The sequence below is a fragment of the Staurois parvus genome, unplaced genomic scaffold (genome assembly GCF_062004578.1).
Source record: "Staurois parvus isolate SC_StPar_1 unplaced genomic scaffold, SC_StPar_1.0 ptg000750l, whole genome shotgun sequence".
In the NCBI taxonomy this organism is placed as follows: Eukaryota; Metazoa; Chordata; class Amphibia; order Anura; family Ranidae; genus Staurois; species Staurois parvus.
The window spans coordinates 3,747,289-3,770,800 of record NW_028318546.1 but is presented as its reverse complement, the minus strand read 5'-3'; the positions used below and the strand labels follow the sequence as shown (position 1 = coordinate 3,770,800).

Below are 23,512 nucleotides of genomic sequence, written 5' to 3'. Positions count from 1 at the left end.
CTGCATTTTAACTGCAAGAACTGTCAGCCAACGCAACAACTTCTTATATTGTGCCTATAACAGGTTGACATCTGTTATGTATGACTCAAGAGTCGCATTATGTACAGTGAATTCTGGAGAATTGCTGCAAGGAAATCACAGAGCAAATTAAAATGTTAAATAATGCAGTGCACCAACATAGTCATTTGCCACAGATCCAATAAATGTTTTTGTTTTTTTTATTTAACAAGCTAAAATGTGGTCAAAACATTAAAAAAATGCCCTACCCTTCAACCCTTACAAAATCTCTCTCCCTGCCCTTCACTCTATACTGAACCCAATCTAGCAAATAAAATGTGCAAATGCAAGTCAAAACAGAACAAGCTGGATTCATGCATCCCTCTAGCTATAATCATTGGCATTCAAACATTATAATTTTATATTGCAATTCATTTCCATTTTTGTAACAGAAAAATATCTATAATAATATCTATTTTGATTTGTATCTAAATAAAAAGCTAATCTGCAAATGGAAGCCCTTCATAGCAGCATTCCAGAACTATGTACAAAATATTTGTATTTTCTATCTTTAGCATGCTTGTTAATGTTAAGAAGTCACACCAGACTGTTAAAGTGTGATAAGGCAATGACGTGCAGTATCCCACAGCAAGCAATCACATTTTGGCAGTTTGAAGCATCCCTATGAACTGACTTTTTGGATGCCAAAAGGGGCAGTGCTTAACTAAGTAGTCATACTCTAGGAAGCTCAGAGGAGAGCTTAAAAGCCTTCACTAACTATATGTTACTGGGAGGTATGGTACTATAGGCAATCCAGTGACAAGTGACAGATTATATGTAACTGGTTGCTACTGTTTACTGCACTGTGTTCATTGCTCTTTTACATAAAGGCCTTAGTGTTCTTTTCCCTTTTAAAAATAAATCCAGCTACCACCAGCCCTTCAGTATGTATATATATATATATATATAAATATATATATATATATAGAGGCTTTTTCTGCTAATTTTTGATTGTGCTCATTTTAAAATGGAGCATGGAGCTCAACTTAAGGACACATTCACATTTTATAATCATTACCATTACATGCATTCACAACATGCCAAATAAGCTTGCCCACAGGGTTTTTTTTAGTAATGGCGATGGGTGGAATTCACAGACACAATATTATAAGCAACAATACATTGTTATTTTGACCTAGAAGGAAATCAAAAAGTCTTAAATGGTTTCAGTAAAAACAGGTAAGTTACAATACATTTACTTTTTTTCTTTATAAATAGCTAGAGACCAAATTGTCATTGGAAATTGATTCCCAACCAAAAAAAACATTTTTTTGTTTTGAACTGTATGGGCAAGGATTGGAATCTCAGGTTGGAATTGATGTCTGTATCACTATTGTAGAAATTATCCCTCCCCCCTTGTACAGATGGTCATTAGTAAAGGAAACATAGGAAGGTATCCTTCAAAGGGCCCCAGACAGCAGCTGAAACTTACAGAGTTTCTAACCTTGCCCCACTTAATCCAAAACTGAAAAAAATAAAGTTTTTGGCTAGAATTAAATTTACATATAGAATACAGTTACTTTGTTTACACAGATGGGTCTTTATTTAGTAAGGACAGAAAGAAAATTTCAGTAATTCAATTCAGCTAAATTCCATTTACCCAATGACATCTGTACCATGAGTGTGCCTTTTTGGCCAGCAAGACAATCTCAACAGGGGAGGCTGAGACATATGCTGCCAATTGAAAAGTCCATTGTAAAGTTAAACTAATTGCAGAAGGGCACAAGGAGTCTTTTCTGGCCAGAGGACTTGGGTAGCTGTCCTTAAGCAGCAGTTTTAGTTTGAAATGGAAAAAAGAGCAGGTTCATTTTAAAGCTATCCTGCCAAAATAAAGAAATTCCAAACCAATTGTCTCTCCCTTTTTTACCTTTACTGTCATTTTCCCACCACTCTATTCCTTGCCACCAACCTACAAAAGTCAAAACTAAAAATGATAATACCTAAAATTATAAAGCAAAATGCACAGTGAGTGGCATACCCCCTACTCCAATTTTGACAGCAGTTACACCCTAAGTGCTTCATTGGGGGAGGCAGGTGACATGTCACATACTTTCCTATATAAAAGAAGTACCAAGATTTGTATACAGTGGCAGCGGTGCTCTGAGAGGCAGAGAAGTGATGGCAAAGGTAAGGAGGTTGCTCAAGATTTTCTTTCTGGCTGTTTAGCATTAAAGCCTAAGTTTAGCTAAATTAAAAAATCAGCATAAGGAACATGACTGTCTACCAATTTGATGAATGCCTAACCTTATTCCGTTTAAATTAGCCTCCCTCTCACTCGAACCCTTGTAACCTTTTGGGGTTGCAGGGGTTAATAGAGCCAGAGGATCTGTCATATACGCTCCACAGTGCTGACTTTGCTCACCCTTTCCACTTATCTCCTCCTTTTATATAAACTGTACTACAGACAATAAACAATCTCTGAATGGAGGTCACAAGGATAAATTAAAGGTCCACCTCCTCCATTCAGAGATTGTTTTTCATCCATAGAAGCTATAGTACAGTTTCTATGTATAGAGCAGTTGTTTAGGAATGGTGGGCATAGTCTGCTATTTTGATTACTGCAATTGACAGGTCCTTTGGCCCTTTTAACCCTTGCAGCACTGGAAGATGATGGCAATGGGGGCAGGGAGGGGATCATTGCAATAAGATTTTAACAAAATGAGAAGTAGGAAGCATAAGGGACATATTGGACTGATAGTACGTCATGTTTCTTGTGGTGGTTTTTTTACTTGATTTACTTGATAAGACTTGTTTTTTAATGATATACATTCTCTAAAAGAAAAACAAACTGTAGATTCTTTGGTTTGTAAAGGATGTAGTTTCTCTATCATGTCTGTGAATTCTGCAAACTGTCTTCAATTGTGAATACAATAAATATTTGTATGCCTGTGCTTTCTACATATGATGGCATGTATACAGACAAAGCAGATGTGCTTCATAGATAGACACAAATCGAAAACAGAGGAATATCACAAAAGAGGGATTGTTACCCTAGTGGCTGTGACTGATTTATTTGTTCAGATTCATTTCTCCAGAACTTTGTTGTCATTTTAAAGGTAATATCTTTATTGTATACTTTTTATGCAGAGATGGGAACTAATTTGATCACACAGCAAACTTTGCATAAAATATGAATGGAGTCCAGATTCAAAGTATTATCTTCATATTTTTCTGGTTGGTTTAAAACATTGCACAGGCAATTTAATTTCCATTTCTTTGTTCTATCCAAAGAAGAAAACTTGAGTTCAAAAACGTAGTCAGCGGAACCTGTCATGTCAGTTTATATGTATCATTTCTGACTTTCCAACGGGTTCACTGTCAGGACAGGGCAGGATCTTGGCTATGTTGACTCTTGATTAACAACTTTTCCACCATTCATGGTTGGTGTCCCTGAACTTTTTCTTGAACGTCCTGTCTTCTCTCCAATTTCATGCAGTGATGGCTCTCTGTACATGCACACTGCAAAACAAATGAAAACAATTAGTTCTTGCAGAGTGAAGGGTCAAACATCATTGGTCCCATTAGCCTTTATGTGCTTTGCTTTCCCTTGATGTGTAAAAAAAGCTTGAAAAACAGTACATGCTGTAATTGTACATACTTAGTGGGTTTTAAAGAATGAGAAAATAAATAAAAAATCGATCTATCTATTGTAGAATTAGTCATAATCAGAACTATATTTAAAGCTGAACTCTATGCACAAAATCCAGAAATTTAATATATTCATCAATATGCACAACAGACGCAAATCCACTTTCTGTGCACCAGATGCTTTTGCAAACCCAGTGACACCACTATGCTACACATAGCCTGTGCAGAGATCAGAGCTGTGGGAAGGTCCACCCACTACAGGCTGTCTGCAGAAAGCTACAAAGGGGTGGATACAAGCCCAGTCACCCAGCACAAGCAGATAGAGTAGCAGTGACTGGTCTTTATTATTACAGGAAGCTCCTACATAAAGGAAAGGTTTCAACATTGGATTAGAGCACAGATCTGGGAGAAATACACAAAAGAACACCAAAATTAAAAAATTCAAGTAATAATGCTGAGGTTCAGTTGTATAAAACAACCCTATATATATATATATATATATATATATATATACATACATACATACATATACATACAGTGGGGCAAAAACATATTTAGTCAGCCACCAATTGTGTAAGTTCTCCCACTTAAAAAGATGAGAAAGGCCTGTAATTGGCATCATAGGTAGACCTCAACTATGAGAGACAAAATGAGAAAAAAAATCCAGACAATCACATTGGCTGATTTGGAAAGAATTTAATAAGTATTTGGTCACCGACAAACAAGCAAGATCTCTGGATCTCACAGACCTGTACCTTCTTTAAGAGGCTCCTCTGTCCTGCATTCATTACCTGTATCAGTGGCACCTGTTTGAACTTGTTATCAGTATAAAAGACACCTGTCCACAACCTCAAACAGTCACACTCCAAACTCCACTATGGTGAAGACCAAAGAGCTGTCGAAGGACACCAGAAACAAAATTGTAGACCTGCACCAGGCTGGGAAGACTGAATCTGCAATAGGCAAGCAGCTTGGTGTGAACAAATCAACTGTGGGAGCAATAATTAGAAAATGGAAGACATACAAGACCACTGATAATCTCCCTCGATCTGGGGCTCCACACAAGATCTCACCCCGTGGGGTCAAAATGATCACAAGAACGGTAAGCAAAAATCCCGGGACCACACGGGGGGACCTAGTGAATGACCTGCAGAGAGCTGGGACCAACGTAACAAAGGCTACCATCAGTAACACATTATGCCGCCAGGGACTCAGATCCTGCAGTGCCAGACGTGTCCCCCTGCTTAAGCCAGTACATGTCCGGGCCCGTCTGAAGTTTGCTAGAGAGCATTTGGATGATCCAGAAGAGGATTGGGAGAATGTCATATGGTCAGATGAAACCAAAATAGAACTGTTTGGTAGAAACACAACTTGTCATGTGTGGAGGAGAGAGAATGCTGAGTTGCATCCAAAGAACACCATACCTACTGTGAAGCATGGTTGTGGCAACATCATGCTTTGGGGCTGTTTCTCCGCAAAGGGACCGGGACGACTGATCCATGTACAGGACAGAATGAATGGGACCATGTATCGTGAGATTTTGAGTGCAAACCTCCTTCCATCAGCAAGGGCATCGAAGATGAAACGTGGCTGGGTCTTCCAACATGACAATGATCCCAAACATACCGCCCGGGCAACGAAGGAGTGGCTTCGTAAGAAGCATTTCAAGGTCCTGGAGTGGCCTAGCCAGTCTCCAGATCTCAACCCCATAGAAAACCTTTGGAGGGAGTTGAAAATCCGTGTTGCCCAGTGACAGCGCCAAAACATCACTGCTCTAGAGGAGATCTGCATGGAGGAATGGGCCAACATACCAGCAACAGTGTGTGCCAACCTTGTGAAGACTTACAGGAAACGTTTGACCTCTGTCATTGTGTCAGGAATCCAACCGCGGTAGAATCTAGCACTCCACAGACCGGAATCCCCCAAGGCGCGGAATCTAAGCTCCGACCTGCTTGTTCACCAGGGCCCCTGATGGTGGGGATGGACTTGGAGCAGGCCGAGACCAGGTCACGGCCCCTGGGTTCACTCAGCTGTGGTAGAGGCACCGTAGAAGGTGTATAGCGGGTAAGAATGTGATGTGAGAAGGTAACTAGAGCAGCGTCGGGCAGGCCGGGTCGGTAACAGTGGTGGCGGTATAGTACAGAATCAGCAGGCAGAGGGATAAACAGGTCACAAGCCAGGTTCGTCAACAGGAGGTCAGAACATGCGGGGTTAAGCAGGAGAATGGTCAGACAAAGCCAGGGATCAGGACAGGAGACGGACAGCAAATCAGGGTCAGGCAGGGTCGGCAACAAACAATCTACTCTCAGGAACACAGATAAGACCATACGGCAATTGAGCATTGCAAAAGCCGGGTTTAAATAGCCTGCCCGACTCCTGACAGGGTCCTGGTGCTTGCCCGGCACCATCATTGGTGACAGGCACGCTTGGGTCCTAGTGCCCGCCTGCCTGTATGTTTTGTCAGGATTCTACGCATGTGCAGATTCGATCGCCGCGGCGATCTTCTCGTTCCCTGACACATTGCCAACAAAGGATATATAACAAAGTATTGAGATGAACTTTTGATATTGACCAAATACTTATTTTCCACCATAATTTGAAAATAAATTCTTTCCAAATCAGCCAATGTGATTGTCTGGATTTTTTTTCTCATTTTGTCCCTCATAGTTGAGGTCTACCTATGATGCCAATTACAGGCCTCTCTCTTTTTTTTAAATGGGAGAACTTGCACAATTGGTGGCTGACTAAATACTTTTTTGCCCCACTGTATATATATATAAGTGTATGTATATACACATACTTGTAGGCATACATGCGAGAATTTTTTTTTTTTGTACATTAAAAGTGGTTTTACATACAGTTCAAGTTAGGGCAACATTTATCACAAGGCTCCTGTAGGCTATTGCCTTGGAAGCAGATTAGAAGGATAACATTTACAAAGTGTGTTTTTTACCATGCTTGGCTGCTTCTAGTCAAATATGGTTAAATCCAGCAACAGATTTGAAGGGTAACGCATCTCAAACACTCATCTACACTAGCCCTAAAACACACATTATGAAATGTACAATTCAGTTAACTCTCTCAACATGATATATTTTCTGAAAGCAGAGATCTTGTAAAATTATATTTCAGGAGTTATTATAGCAATGTTTACCTTATTTTACCTTACCATAATTATTTATGTGGGTCGAACTTTAAAAAAACAAACATGTTACCATGAAAGCTTGCCATAATCTAGTAGAAATCAGTTTGAACATTTTCATTTTAGGAACATTTGTTTGATTTTTAATGGCTAGTGGGTCAAATCAACATTTGTTTCTAACCACAGTGATCAGAACTTTAACCACTTCCCTTCCGGCCCATGTATATAAATGGCCGGACAGGAACAGTGCAGGGACGGGTGGCCATTTATAAACGTCCTCCCCGCTTCCCTGCGTGTGTGCGCTCCCTGGGAGCACACAGTACCGCGATCCGGTGCCCACTGTGTCCTGAGGACACAGCCAAACACCAATCGTTGTACGGGACCTCTGTGTGAGGTCCCGATCATGTGATCACTGATTGGCCAATCAGTGATCACATAAAGAGTAGTAAGCAAGATGTCACTTCTGACATCATTGCTTACTACGTGTGAAATATGTGGATGATCACAGAGATCACATGGTACAAGGCTATTCACAACAGCCTTGTACCATGTGACAAGCTGTGACCAATCACAGCTCTCACAGTATTTCTCAATGGCTACAAGAATGCAGCCAGAGAGAAGGAGAAACAATTGCTTTTACAGCCTTTATGGGTGTAAAAGCAATCAGTGTAAAAAAAAAAAAAAAAAAAAAAAAAAATCTTCATTACCCCTCACAAGTAGTACAGTACAGTGTCACTATGGTGACACTGTACTGCTAGGGTGATGGTATGTACAAAAAACAAAAACATAAATAATATAAAAAAATAAATGTAAAAGAAAATTTTTAAAATATATAATTTTTGGTTATAAACTAATTTGGGTTATTTTTTTTTTGTTTACTAAAAAGATAACTGAATACATTTTGGCCAAGATTTATGAAGAAAGATTATTTATTTGCAAAATTTTATAAGAATAACACTTTTTTTTAAAAAATGTTTGGACATTTTCATTTATATAGCAAATAAAATAAAAATCCCAGTGGTGAATAAATACCACCAAAATAAAGTTTTATCTGTCTCAAAAAAATGCTAAAAAATTCATATGGGCACAGTGTTGCATGATCACGTAATTGTCATTCAAAGTGTGATAGCGCTGAAAGCTGAAAATTGTCCTGAACAGGAAGGGGGTAAAAGTGCCTGGACTTGAAGTGGTTAAGGATCATTTCACTGACAACAGATATATTTTACTTTTTGCTAGAAGCTGGAGAGTTAAACAACCTGACATCTTGGGGACAATTAGTGACATTTCTGCAATTGATTTCTTTGGTTCAGTCTGCACAGCTATTGTGGCCATTATTAGAGGTCCCATTCTCATTGTTGGATTTCTATTAATTGTTTTGCTATGATGAATGCAACAGGGGATCTTGGAACATACAAATGTGGGCAAGAACATCAAAAATTGTAAGTGGAAAGAGTCAAGAACTATGCCAGGGAGAATTCACTGCTGGAGTATCCAATACATGCAATAGTTCAGAAGTCCAGGGACTGACGTATATTTTAATTATACTTTCAGTTGTTCTGATCACAATAAACATTACTGTTTTTGGCCTACTTTTGCACCTGCAGATTTTCACAAAGAAACTGCATTCAAGGATCAATGTATTTTTTTCATATTTCTAACCTAGATTTAAGAAAACAAGTCTGTCACAGTATATGCTTTTTGAATTGATTTGCTGGATATTAAAAGATAAGAAAATCATATTCTGGGAGTTGGTAATATCACCTACTAATCTTTCCAGGATGACAGCTGCCTGACAAAAAAAACATAATCTGCCTGAAGGACAAATGTCTCTTTTTAAGAGGAACTAGAAGTCAATTTGTATGTCCTTTTCAAGAATATATACTTGAAATTGTGTGCACAAAAATAAGATTATATCATGTCAAATTATATACCAGTGCAAAAATAAACATGCTAAATCAGAGAAATTACAATTCCATCAAAGTGTACAACAATGTGAGATCGGCAACATTTCCATATTAATATCAGATACTTGAAAACAAATGTCAAAAGCGCAGCAAGCATGTGCCTGAAAGAAAACTTCACTATTTTAAAAAAAATGTACATGCTATTTTAATTTGATATTAGTAAAATTACCTTTTCATTTTAATCTGAGACCAGCTATGATTTTTTAGAAAATACTGGCAGAAAATTAAAATGTTGCTACCTGGACTTCTTGGGACAGTTAAATAAAAACTTCCCTTTTAATAAAGTTATTCGCAGTATAAAATGCTTACCTACAGCCCAGTTATGGAGGTTCCTCAGTGTGTGACCCTGCTGGCATGCCACAGCCTTTGCACAAAAAAGTTCTGTCTTTGCTCTGTGCCTATTACTGTCAGTGCCTGGACTTGAACCTGGGACCTCTACCATGTCAGGCAGTAACTCTTTTCACTTTCTCTTGAGTAGAAATGGATTTCTTAATAGCATCTACCTGCACAGGTTCAGGTATGTTAGAATCTGGAGAATTTTTTGATATCCTTCTGACTGAACTGATTAGCAGAGAAACGCATGCCACCATTACTTCCAAATATTCCCAATCTCTTCAGCTGTATACGCAGCAACAGAGCATCTACCCTGCCGCAAATTATGCAGCTTTGCTTCAGTGGTAGCGCAGCGGTTGGGATCATCAAATACCTGGTTCATTGCAGTCACAAAAGTCTCAAAATTGTTTAAAGGTGCGCTGTATTGTTCTATATGATAGGCCCAAGCTAGGGCTTCCTCAGTCAGGAGGTTTATAACAAACAATACCTTCTGTTTCTCAGAATTTAATGCAGCAGGTTGCATCTGGAAAAAAATGCGGCATTGGTTAAGGAAACCTCTGTAATGGCGGCAGTCCCCATTGAACTTGAGTGGCAGAGGCATCCATGTATTAGCAATATCGCGGGAACACAAGTCCAGCAATCGTCTCTGCAGAGCATGGATTTCTTCCTGTTGCCCCTTTACTACACTTTGCAGTTCGGAAAATTTTTCTTTATAGGTAACACCAAACTCTTGCAGCTCTGAAATTCGCTGCCTAAAAGGGGCCATGGCATCTGCTTCGGCCGCCTCCATGTTTAGGCCAGATTATTCTCTCACGGTGTGAGGTCAGGTTCAGAGGCCAGTAGCTATAGCAGCAGACCAACCAACAGGATAGGTAAACAAGCAGGTCAACCTGGGAAATGACGCAGGCTCACCTGAGGTGCGGGGTCTAAGCACTAACCGGTATTCACCAGAGCTCCTGATGGTGGAGATGGATTTTGCTGCGTGTTAGTACCAGGTCACAGTTCTCAGGATCACCCCACCAGGAAGTGAGCAAGCCAGGATCCAGTAACTGATATGGCAGGTAGGGATCTAGCAGCAGCGTAGTCAGTAAACAAGCAAGGGTCGGTAACAAGCGGTAGCAGGTTGGGATGAGGCAGAATCGTAGTCAAGAAACAAGCCAAAGGTCGGTAGCGAAGGTATGGACGGACGCAGGAGAAACAAAGTGAGATACTAGCTGGAGAAGGCACAATAATCTGGCAAACAGGAAGTGCAGAGAAATGGCTTAAATCAGGAAGTTCCTGGGAGGAGCAAGAAGTTCAAGGTTCATCAGAAAACAAGGAACAAGCCAGGATTGTCCAATAGATCAGGCAGAGTGTTGTCTAGCATCCCAGGTAGCTCAGTGAGAAGAGGTCCCAGGTTCAAGTCCACGCCCTGACAATTACACACAACCTAATTAATTTACAAGGAAGGTCAATACATTTCTGGAAGGCTGTGTTTCCCATTTGTACAAACTATCTATAGGAACAAATGAGGCCACAGTATATATGTGCAATAGTTGCAGGACTTCTTTCATGCATAGCCTGTGTGGGACCACTCAGCGAAGGTCTGCAAGTTAAGTATTTTACCATGTAGCTTACACTAAAGGAGATGGGAAAGCTTTACAAGAAAACTTCAGAAAACCTGAATTGGTCTATTAAATGTCTGAATCTGTGAAATTATTAATTTTCTAAATCCAACACTGAAACTGCTCATATGGCGATAATAAAGGCAGACCTTCCCACTTAGCAATCAGTTTGAAAATACATGACAAGGTCTAAATGAATATCATAAGAAAAGGAGACTAGAGTAAAAATCTATGAAAAAAAGTTTGTTAGTTCACCTTGGGATTTTTTTGTTCTCAACAAACCTGGAGTGTAAGAACTGTATACCAAATCAAATAAAATTCTAATGACATTAAACCAAATTTGAAGCTATGCTGTAAGAGAATAGCCCAGCTATCCTAGTGTTCTAAATTTTTGTAAATACTAGCAATATATAGGGGTTTATTTACTAAAGCTGGGGAGTCCAAAATCAGACTCCCTTCTTCATAGAAACCAATCAGCTTCTAACCTCAGCTTGTTCAATGAAGCTTTGGCAATGAAACCTGGAAGGTGATTGGTTTCTATGCAGAAGGGAGTCTGATTTTGGACTCTCCAGCTTTAGTAAATAAACCCCATAGTGTCTAAACCATCAAATAATAACTGAGATGATAACAATTATAATCGCTCAACAGTGGAAATATGAGTTATTTTTATATTGTTTTTTTAATACAGTTTTAAGAAAGCCTGCACATTGGAGGAGGAAAATGGATGCAAATTTCAACCAGCTTAGAGATATGTGTTCAACAATATCTAGTGAGTGCTTATCTCATGGGGTGTGCACGTAGTGAGCAAAAATGGTAGAAGACACAGAGGAGTCATGGGAAACTGTTTTGCACCGAGCATATTATTTCCAAGGCCATGGTCCTGGAAAATGAGGAATTGCTTTAGAGTGGACTAATTTTTATGACATGCACAGTTTCATTTGCACTTATATTTGTTTTTTCGCAAATTATGATTGTTATTTCAATTACCTATGTATAATTTAAATTGTTGTTTGATGGTTTAGACCAGCCTTTCACACCTTTTCAAACACAGAGGAACCCCTGAAGTGACTTTTTGGTCTCGGGGAACCCCTGCTAAGAATTCCCGTATCTACAGCTCATGATACATTCGTGTGATGGTCAGTGGGAAGAATGTTCCTTACACTTGTGGTCATTAAGAAGAATTACCCCCTTACAGATAGCTAAAAATATCAATTGTGTCAGCTTATCTGACAGGCAGATATTGCTAATTGCTCAAGGAACCCCTAGCAACCTCTGGAGGAACCCTGGTTGAGAAACCCTGGTTTAGACACTTTAGCTATATTAACAACACTGCCTGAGATTTCACCGTATCAGAATTAGGAGCACACTGAATTTATGGCACATCTTCATCAAATAGATTCTGAATTTACAAAGTTTGTAAATGAATAAAACATAGCAAAATGTACATGTATGGAGGTAATATACTGAATATGTTTTTGGTTTTTTTGTTTGTTTGTTTTTTCAATTTTCCCAGACATATATCTTTAAAAAGCTCAAAGTTGATATACAGCAGTAAGAGAATAATATACAGCCCTGGCCAAAAGTTTTGAGAATGACACAAATATTAATTTACCTGCACAGGAAACATGTGCAGTCATCATTGCTTTGCACAAATAGGGATTCACAGGCAAAGATATCGCTACTACTAAGATTGCACCTAAATCAACCATTTATCGGATCATTAAGAACTTTAAGGAGAAAGGTTCAATTGTTGTGAAAAAGGCTTCAGGGCACCCAAGAAAACCTAGCAAGCACCAGGACTGTCTCCTAATAGTTTAAATCAGTTGCAGGATCGGAGCATGCTCAGGAATGGAAGCAGGCTTTTTGGAGAATGGCTTCATTTCAAGAAGGGCAGCAAAGAAGCCACTTCTCTCCAGGAAAAACATCAGGGACAGACTGATATTCTGGAAAAGGTACAGGGATTGGACTGCTGATGACTGGTCTAAAGTCATTCTCTCTGATGAATCCCCTTTCCAATTGTTTGGGGCATCTGGAAAAAACCTGGAGAAAAAGCTGAGCGCTACCATCAGTCCTGTGTCATGCCAACAGTAAAGCATGTCTGGGAAACTCCCCAGACCTTAACGTGTTAGTAAACCCAGGACCCTGCATCCATTATATCTGGTCTTCCACAGTACACAGAACATGGAAGTGTAATTATTTTAGTAAATATAAACTGCTAAATACCTTGTGTCTTGTGACTTTTATCAGTGTCCAGTAGAGCACATGTCAAAGCTTGTAGGAGGAATTTTTTCATTCTGCTCTAGGAGGATGCAGAACCCCTTACAACTGTCTGGACAGTGCTGATTGGCCCTGTGCTGATCACATGCACTCTCCCAAGAAAATAAACACCACTCTAGCAATACACACCAAACTGAGCATGTGCAAAGTGATTTCACACAATATGTCTTATCAGGAGATAAGAGGGAGATACTGGAAGAAGGGGAGGGTCAGAGAAGTCAGGATCAAACAGCGTTTTTACACAATGCAGAGGAGTAACTCCTTAAGTTCCACAGTGAGTATAACAAGCATGCTTTATTGCAGGGGTGGGCAACCTGCGTCTCTCTAGCTGTTGTGGAACTACATTTCCCATGAGACATTGCAACATCACAAAGCTGACAGTTACAGCTATGACTGGCAGAGGCATGATGGAACTTGTAGTCCTGCAACAGCTGGAGAGCCGCAGGTTGCCTACCCCTGCTTTTTTGCATATACAGACTGATTTTACTGTTGTGGGTTTAGTAACATTTCAATCCCATTGAGGTGGGTGAACAAAAAAAAAAAAAAAATTCAGAGAAACTCCAAGCATTGTTTATGCAAGAATGGGCTGCCATCAGTCAAGATATGGCCAAGAAGTTGATTGACAGCATGCAGGGAGAATTACATAGGTAGGCGAAATGCATGTAATTACACTCCAGTATACCATAGTAACATCTGACAAAAAGATCCAAAAACACTGAAGCAGCAGACTTTGTGAAAATGAATATTTGTGCCATGCTCAAAACTTTTGGTCAGTGCTATATACTCTTTTGCAGGCTCCTATTTCCACACCCCCACCAATGACAGGAGTCGGTTCCCTGTAGATGTCGGCTACTAGAGAAGAATCTGAAAATGCTCCAAAATGAAAAAATGAGAACGGCTCACTGTATTAGAAGACTTAAATCAGTTTAAAGGTTGATTCAACAACCAGATCAATCCATCTGAGGAACAAAACATCTAACGCCTCCCAGCCCTTTAAGGGGTTTCAGACGCTGGGAGGCGGGGCGAGGTTTTACGGTTATGTGACCGCCGTGATGTGCTGTCATGGCGGTCACATGAATGGAAAAGGTCCCGATCACAAGGGGAGATCGGCGTCAAGGCCCAGCTGCCGAGAGGCCGCATATTTGCATATGGTCGGCATCAAGGGGTAAAGGGATAAATGTTGGCAGATAGAATAAAATTCTGATTTATCTCAGTTATGTTATTTAACAAATAAGAGCAATGTAAGTGAAAGTGATAACAGCTTTTGAAAACATTTACAGCTCATTCACAGCAGCTCCATTTGGCTAAGTTGTGCAGAGGTGCCTTAAAGGCTATTTCTTCACACCAATGTGTAGTAACAATGGACCTTAATGCATGACCACTGGTGTGAAGGAGCCCTTACAATGCATCATCACAATAAGCCAGCAGAGGCATCTCAACAATCATTGGAGGCAAATCCACAGAATCCATAGCAGGAGTAATATAGTTCTTACTGTGCAAAATCTTTTATCTTGGAGACATTGCTACTATCAAGGCACAAACTGGAGGGGAACAATCTGAAATAGTTAAGTGCCTCCATGGTGGGAAATCAAAGAAGGGCACCAGAAGCCACAGAGAAGCCACAGAGAATCAACAATCTAAAAATATAATGGCATCACTGTGGGTCCCTACCCAGGTAGCGTAAGACTGTAATCTATCCAAATATACATACACTATATTGCCAAAAGTATTGGGATGCCTGCTTTTACACGCACATGAACTTCAATGGCATCCCAGTTTTAGTCCGTAGGGTTCAATATTGAGTTGGCCCACCCTTTGCAGCTATAACAGCTTCAACTCTTCTGGGAAGGCTGTCCACAAAGTTTAGGAGTGTGTCTTCCAGAAGCACATTTGTGAGGTCAGGCACTGATGTCGGACAAGAAGGTCTGGCTCCCAGTCTCTGCACTAATTCATCCCAAAGATGTTCTATCGGGTTGAGGTCAGGAGTCAAGTTCCTCCACCTCAAACTCGCTCATCCAAGTCTTTATGGACCTTTCTTTTTTTCACTGGTGCGCAGTCATGTTGGAACAGGAATGGGCCATCACCAAACTGTTCCCACAAAGTTGGAAGCATGAAATTGTCCAAAATGTCTTGGTATGCTGACACATAGAGTTTCCTTCACTGGAACTAAGGGGCCAAGCCCAACACCTGAAAAGCAACCCCACACCATAATCCCCCCTCCACCAAACTTTACACTTGGCACAATGCAGTCAGGCAAGTACCTTTCTCCTGGCAACCGTCAAACCCAGACAGGTCCATTGGATTGTCAGATAGAGAAGCGTGATTCATCACTCCAGAGAACACCTCTCCACTGCTCTGGAGTTCAGTGGCAGCATGCTTTACACCAATGCATCCAACGCTTTGCATTGCACTTGGTTATGTAAGGCTTGGATGCAGCTACTTGGCCATGGAAACCCATATGATGAAGCTCTCCACGCACTGTTGTGCTAATGTGAAGGCCACATGAAGTATGGAGGTCTTTAGCTGTTGCCTCTGCAGACTGTGCACTTCAGCATGACCTGTCATTTTACATGACCTACCACTTCGTGGCTGAGTTGCTGTTGTTCCCAGTTGCTTCCACTTTGTTATAATACCACTAACAGTTGACTGTGGAATATTTAGTAGCAAGGAAATTTCACGGATGGACATATTGCACAGGTGGCAACTCATCATGGTACCACGCTTGAATTCATTGAGCTCCTGAGATCGATCCATTCTTTCACAGATGTTTGTAGAAAAAGTCTGCATTCCTAGGTGCTTGATTATGTACACCTATGGCCATGGAGGTGACTGGAACACTGAATCCAATGATTTTGAGGGGTGTCCCAATACTTTTGGCACTATAGTGTATATGTAACTTTTATATTATGTTTACGCTATATGCAATAACCTACATTTTTGTGCACAAGAAAAATGCAGATCAATGCTAGGGCACAGAGAAAACAATTATGTTCTATGTGCCTGCTCACAGAGAAGCTGAATTTTTCTGAAGCACACTAGATGGCATAGTTTGTCATGGCTAAATGGTTAGCACTTCCACCTGGCAGTACTAGGGTTGTTGGTTTGAATCCCAGCTACGGCACCACCTGCCTAGAGTTTGCATGTTCTCCCTGTGTCTGTGTGGGTTTCCTCTGGGTACTCTGGTTTCCTCCCACACTCCAAAGACATGCTGGAAGGTTAATTGGATCCTGTCTAAATTGGCCCTAGTATGTGTATGTATGAATGTGAGTTAGGGACCTTAGATTGTACACCCCTTGAGGGTTAGGGACTGATGTGAATGTACAATACATATATGTAAAGTGCTGTGTAAATTGATGGCACTATAAAAGTACCTGAAATAAATAAAATAAATCACACCACAGTGCTCTGTGGAAACATGAATAAAGTTACTTGAAACTCTATTATACAGACACTAGCCACATACTGAATACTACATTTTATCGTGTGGGCTAGTGAACTCCAGCCTAGGCACATGCAAAAAAAATGTTTTTTCAGTGGAGTGGGGAGGAGTTAGAATTTCTGACAATGTTTTTATTGTTCTTTTTGCTTTCCTGTCCCCCAGACAACTGCTCTCCCAGTTTTTTTCTATGGGTATGAAATAAAGGAATTTCTCCCAATTTGGGTTACAGACAGAAATAGAAACCTGACATAAATGTAAACGATTCTCAATTTTATCCAAAATGTAAATAAACATTTGGTTTGAATAGGTATATCATATCTAATATAATACATACAGTACAATAAAGCTCTGCATAAACTGTTGGCACTATATAAATCCTGTAGAATGAGAATATTAATACAATATTGCACGAAAGGTAAAAATGCAAACTAAAAATAGCCAGTCACGCAGAAGGCTCTGACATGTGTAAATTACTTGCTCCCTCCAGTTTAGGCTGTATAGCTGAAGTTTTTTTGGAATTCTTAGGCCTCATGCAAACAGGAAGTTTTTGGGAGCATCAGGCATTTTTTTCTGCTTACAAATGCCCCTCCATGTTAGCCTATGTGTCCATGCATACATAGATGTTTAGTGGCAGGAGAGTTTAGAGGCAGGATAAAAAATTCACTGCCAGTTTGTCCAGGAGCAGCAGCATTTTGACAGAAAAAACGCTTGACGCTTGTAAAGAAGTGTAAACATGTCTAAACGCATGTTAATGTTAGGTGCATTTAGTGCTTCAGAATTCATTTTATTGGCCAGAATAAATTATTATTCTGGTCAGTAAAATGAATTAACGCCCAAGTACTTGACGTCTGTAAACGCATCTAAAAGCTTGTAAAAGCGTTAGACACTTATACAATCATCAGGCATTATTTCTGCTAAGGAGGAAAAGTGTTTTCAAAATGTCCTGTGTGCATGAGGCCTTAAAGTGGTAGTAGACAAATAAAAATTTTTTTAACTTTCTCTCTGCAAGGTAAATGCATAATGTTCTAGTATGCATCACATACTAGAACATTCTGAAACATTTACCTTGAAATGAAGCCCTCCAGCGGCACACTGTCACCACTGCAGAGACTTCTATCTTCAAACTCCTCCTCCTTCCAGGTTCGCGGGCTGTGGCTGCTTGAATGGCCGAGCCGCAGTGATGTCACTCCTGCAGGTTCGCATGGGAGTCACAGCCACAGTACAGAGCTCTGGAGAAAAAACACGGGAATGCTGTTCCTTCAGAGCAAATGCGCTGATGATGTCACTGGCTGCCAACCAAGCAAATGTCTCTTAAATGGGGCATGTTTAGGAGATATTTGTTTAACCTACAGGTAAGCATTATTAAAAGCTTTCCTATATATAAAATCAAATTCAGGAGTTTACTACTACTTTAACCTCTTGGCGCCGGCTGAACACAAATGTGCGGCTTCCCGGCATCTGGGCCTAGACACCGAGTGGCTGCACATTTGCGTTCTATTATAAAAAACCATATGTGCTGAGAGCGCGCGCCCTGCATGCTCCCAGCTCATATGTCCGTTATTCACAGAAAGTTCCCAATCCCCTCTTTCGATCGGTACCTTTCCCGATCATGTAACCGCTGTGACGGCGTGTCACAGCGGTCACATGACCCTAAACCCCGCCCCGCCTCCCGAAACCCATAAAGGGCCAGGAGGCGCCGGCGCCAAGGGGTTAATGAAGTAATATGTTACAAAAGGAGTATTTTTTCTTTACTGTGTACTAGGTTCTCTATGTATTATGATTTGATTTTTTTATTACATGGTCTTAAACTGTCACTTATAGTATATTTTTCTGGGAAAAAAGTATATATATATATACATATATATATATATGGAATTCCCTTAATTTGCGGAGACATTCTCCCTCCTGTCTTGGCTATGGGACCGGAAGTGAAGGAAAATCCCCTCAATGGGACACAGATGATAACAATAAACTGAAAGGTGTTATAACCCTCCCTTACTCTATCCAAAATGACAAAAAAAAACAGTTTTGCCTATAGTTTATTTATTTCAGGTACTTATATAGTGCTGTCAATTTATGCTGTGCTTTACATGTATATTGTACATTCACATCAGTCCCTAACCCTCAAGGGGTGTACAATCTAAGGTCTCTATCTTACATTCATACATACACATACTAGGGCCAATTTAGACAGGATCCAATTAACCTACCAGCATGTCTTTGGAGTGTGAGAGAAGGCTGGAGTACCCAGAGGAAACCCACGCAGGCAGAGGGAGAACATGCAAACTCCAGGCAGGAGGTGCAGTGGATGGGATTCGAACCAAAGACCCTGGTGCTGCCAGGCGGAAGTGCTAACTATTTGGCCACAGCGCTGCCCCATATAGTTCTATTGTACCATGCAAGAACATGAAACATAACAAAATATAGGCCAGTGTTAGGCATAGTTTTTTTTAACTGTCAGTATCTTATCTATGAACTTCAAAGTCTTGTCACTCCCTGCTTTACATCCCTGCAGTACCATCTACTATTGTGTAGCCCAGCAGTACTAATGCAATCACTAACTATTCTTCTTCATAACCCTACTGTAATTTGGTGATGAGGGGGTATATCAGTATTAATACACTCAGTTTGAACCCATCCCAAATACCTCCTGAAAGGAACAAACACAACTACGCTTTTGGTTCCTGGGTTACTACTGGGCATCACCATGACCTTTTTCTTACCATTTCAAAAAATATGATATGCAACAGCTCACCTTCCTTGTGGAACATTTGCATAATTAACATTAATTTTCAGTATATTCAAATGGACCATTTGTTTCACTCTCTCTTTCAGCAATTACCTTACTTCTTTAAGAAAGAGGACACCATGCTGCCTTAATTGTCCTATTTATAGATTTTGTTTTTTCAAACACATAGTTTTAAGTGCTCCAAATTACGTGGTTGCTGTATCAAACTGAGCTCAACTTCCCACTGAACACAGTGGATAGCTCTGCTTATGGTTTCCTATTAAATTCTTTTGTGTTTTTAAAAACCTTGTAAGTAAGGCTGTCAAACCAACATACTTGCTTGTTTGCTTTTGCCTAATTCCTAATGAAAACATTAAATGTTGTACCAATACATGATCTAAAAAACAGATGATAATTTAAACTATCAAATTAATACATAGTTGTGGAAATTTATATAAAGTGAGGTACTGGCTAGCAGTATTGCAGACAGTGTATATGTGTCACCTGCACATGGCGAGGGACTCCAGGGTTTGTGCCTGATATGGAGAAAACAAATTGTTTCTCATATCTTAATAAATTCTGGTCTGGGTCCTGAAGCATTGGGTGGGATAAAGGCTCAATTCCTAGGTCCACATCCTACTGGTTATCTAGTTCCCATTAATTAGTCTCAGCTGTCCACAGACCTTTATGTAAGCTGACTGATGCTCAGTGCTCTCTTTCTGCTGCCTGCCTGTTTTAGTGAATCTATTAGGAGGCACCCTATTAGTCAGGGACTGACATACATTTAGTTAGTGGCTCAGATGAGCAGATGATTTGTTTCATTTGTTTGATTGATGCTTAGGACTTGCTGTATAAACCCTCCTGCATTTCACTGTGTTTGGCTTCTGGGATGAGAGAAATGGACGCTAGTCAGAACCGACCATTTGGCTGCTGTATTGCTTAATAAAACTGAAGGGCAAACCTGCCAAGATTGTTCCTGGGTGTCCCTGTTCCATGCATGATTTACTGCTACCACTACCATTCGAGCATGTCCTCCTTACAACTTGATTCTTGCAGGCATCACCTTAAAGAGAAAGCCCCTCCAAATATACCATATCAATATAAAAGATATCTAAGAAAATCAGGAGACTCTCTCAGGAGACAGCATCCCTAAAATACCCTTAGTAAAAGGAATAAAGGAGGTTAGATTCTCAGAGTCTCTGTCTTCTACTCATATTCAGGAGGTAAGAGAGTTAATGCAACAACCTGAGGGTGTTTTCAGAATATCCTGGCATTGTAGCAGAGCCTCACATTGAGTAAAAACCTTACTGGTTATCTGAGTCTGACAAAAAAGCCATTTCAGCTTTTGCGACACCAAATAGGCTGTATCAGCATGAGGTCCTCCCTTTTGCCATTCCAAAAAAATGGTGGACCACAGTCTTAAGCCCCACAAAGCATATTTTTTGGCATAACTAAGTGTTTTAATTTTCAGTCTAGACTGAGATCAAAACCTAAAGAAGACAGCCTGGATGTCATCCATAAGGCTGGGTTAACAGCAAATATAAAAAAAAATGTGCAATAGGCCTGGGAAAAGCCTAGTATTTGGGCTACAGCATTAGGCAGGGGGTCATAAAACATTTCCATATTTCTATGGACAAGATAAAAGCAATTATAACTAATCCCAGCCAGGGAAAAAAAAACAGGTTAGAGCCTCTCTAGGAATTGTTGGGTACTATCCTTTCTAGGTTTCAGGGGAGGTGTGTGCCTAACTTTGCTACTATTCTATTATTATACTAATCTCCATTTACTGATCTCATCAAAAGGACTAGGTCCACCATTGTAAAATAAAAGGAATAGGCAATGAAAGTTTCCCAAGAGCTGAAGGCAGTATTGTGTAACGGACCAGTGTTAGCCACCCTACCTTCAGTCAAGAATTTCTTATACAAACAGATGCCTCTGATGTTAACCTGGGAGCAGTCTTGCCCTAGGTAATTAATGATAAACACCATCCAGCAGCAAACCTCTACAGAGAAGAAATATTCAATAGTGGAAAGAATGTGTCTGACCATAAAGTAGACACTTTATTTGGTGATATATTATCTTCTGAGTAGACAGTTTCATTTGTTTACTGGCTTGTCTCCACTACAGTGAATGACCCAGAACTAGGGGAACAATGTAAGAGTCACAAGGTAATTTATGGCTCTGCAAAACTTTTAATTTTATGCAGCACACAGGCCAGGGGCCCACCAAGGTACTGCTGATGAACTGCCATGCATTCATTGTACAGGAATTTGACTTGTCTGTAAATTCCATTTACAGGACACAGCGGAACACCGATCGCTGTACAGGACTTCTGTGTGAGGTCCCGATCATGTAATCACTGATTGGCCAATCAGTGATCACATGAATAGTAGTAAGCAAGATGTCACTTCCTGACATCATTGCTTACTACTAGTGAAATCTGTGAATGATCACAGAGGTCACATGGTACAAGGCTATTCACGACAGCCTTGTACCATGTGACAAGCTGTGACCAATCACAGCTCTCACAGTATTTCTCAATGGCTGCAGGAATGCAGTCAGAGAGAAGGAGAAATGATTGCTTCTACAGGCTTTATGGGTGTAAAAGCAACCAGTGTAAAAAAAGAAAAAAAAATGTTCATCACCCCCCACTAGTACAGTGTCACTATGATAACAGTGACAGTATGTTAAAAAAAAAAACAAATAATAATATAAAAAGTAAAATAAAAATGTAAAAACTATTTTTGAAAAATTTAAATTTTTGGTTATAAACTAATTTGGGTTATTTTTGTTTTACTAAAAAGATAGCTGAATACATTTTGGCCAAGATTTATGAAAAAATATTATTTATTTGCAAAATTTCCTGTCTCTCAGAGCAGGAATGCACCTACAATGTAATTTCAGACCCCTCCATGATTTCTAAGTGGGAGAACTTGCAAAATCACAGGGTGTTCAAATACTTCTGTTCCTCACTGTAGAAAAAAAAGTAAAAATCCCAGTGGTGAATAAATACCACCAAAATAAAGTTTTATCTGTCTCAAAAAAATGCTAAAACAATTCATATTGGTACAGTGTTGCATGACCGCGCAATTGTCATTCAAAGTGTGCCAGTGTTGAAAGTTGAAAATTGACCTGGACAGGAAGGGGGTAAAAGTGTTTTTTTTGTCTATGCCTCTGCACTGAAGATTCACCGTCTCCGTTTGTCCTAGCAACTGTTGTATCAGACATTGTCATTGTGACAAAGAGTGATGGGAGATCCAAAATGTTACAGTTGCTGCTGGAACAGGAACAGTGGGCAAATCTTTCACTTGTGATATTTATTGCAATAGCGGATTTCTAAGAGGGTATTTTATTTAATTTCCTGTTATTTTCTTGGTACAGAAAATTATGAAAATCCCCTCAAAAGGACACAGACACATAAAATGCTGGAAAGAGATTTAAGTATCCCCCAATCTATACTTTAAATGTTGTGTCTTAAAATATTTTGTGCTGTCAAAATATAAAGTATCATGTATAATTCAAGTGGTATAAATCCAGCTAAAATCAGTTCTATCCAAGTTATTTACAAAAATTGGAAAAATTTACCTGATGGAAATACTTGCAGACAGAAGATTACCAGATCCCATTCACATGGTTTCACAAACTGCTCGGCAGAATAGCAAAAATCCTCTCTTTTTTACTGAGCATCACTGTGTCTTAGCTCTTTCTATACTTATTACTATGGTGAAGCCAGTATGCATTTAGGGAGGACCATGGCTGACACCACCGCTCAGTGCAGGGCACAGCATATTTTGTGAGCTGTGAATCAAAAGTATGTTTCCCTGCATGACTGAGAGGTAAAATACAATGTTCAAATGTTAAGTTAAAAGCGCTTTACCCCAAAAGACAGATCCAACAAGAGAACAGAGTCTCATACAGAGCCCCAGGAGACTTGCTCACATATCCGTACATCACAGAAAAGTTAATAAGTAAAAAGTAAGGACTTACTGCACAGGAAAGATAGGGCAGACATGAGAAAGTGTAATGGTTTATACAAGAGAATTTATTGCACCCAGGATGAATAATTACACTGTAACAAAGGAGGTAAGGTTTCCCTACTATCTTGCTTTCACATAAAAACAGGACGGCAGTGCAGGACATGTGCTGTTGTAAGGGTAAATTCAATGAATACATTTGCTTCTTTGCATTACATGCTGTTAGATACCAGGGAGCTTTAAAAAAAAAAAAAAGCAATTACACTGAATATTGAGCAGGCATTCTGGTATTTCTGCACTGTCTATGAGGATGTGACCATGCATGATGCTATACATAAGTCACACATCTTTTACCTTTCTTTTTACAACCAGTATCATATACAGCATGCTTCATACCAGTCTGTTA

General features: G+C 39.8%; 1 protein-coding gene across 4 annotated transcripts in view; it reads right to left on the bottom strand.

The window, feature by feature from the left end:
- Positions 1-200: 200 nt before the first annotated feature.
- LOC149445028 (fibroblast growth factor 12) overlaps positions 201-23,512 on the bottom strand; it is a 705,992-nt gene continuing 682,680 nt past the window's right edge. For all 4 annotated transcript variants that reach the window (XM_089654318.1, XM_089654317.1, XM_089654316.1 and 1 more), the window contains one exon: positions 201-3,516. In XM_089654318.1, the coding sequence (XP_089510444.1) occupies positions 3,398-3,516 (119 nt within the window). In that variant the 3' untranslated portion in view covers positions 201-3,397. The remainder of the gene's footprint in view (positions 3,517-23,512) is intronic.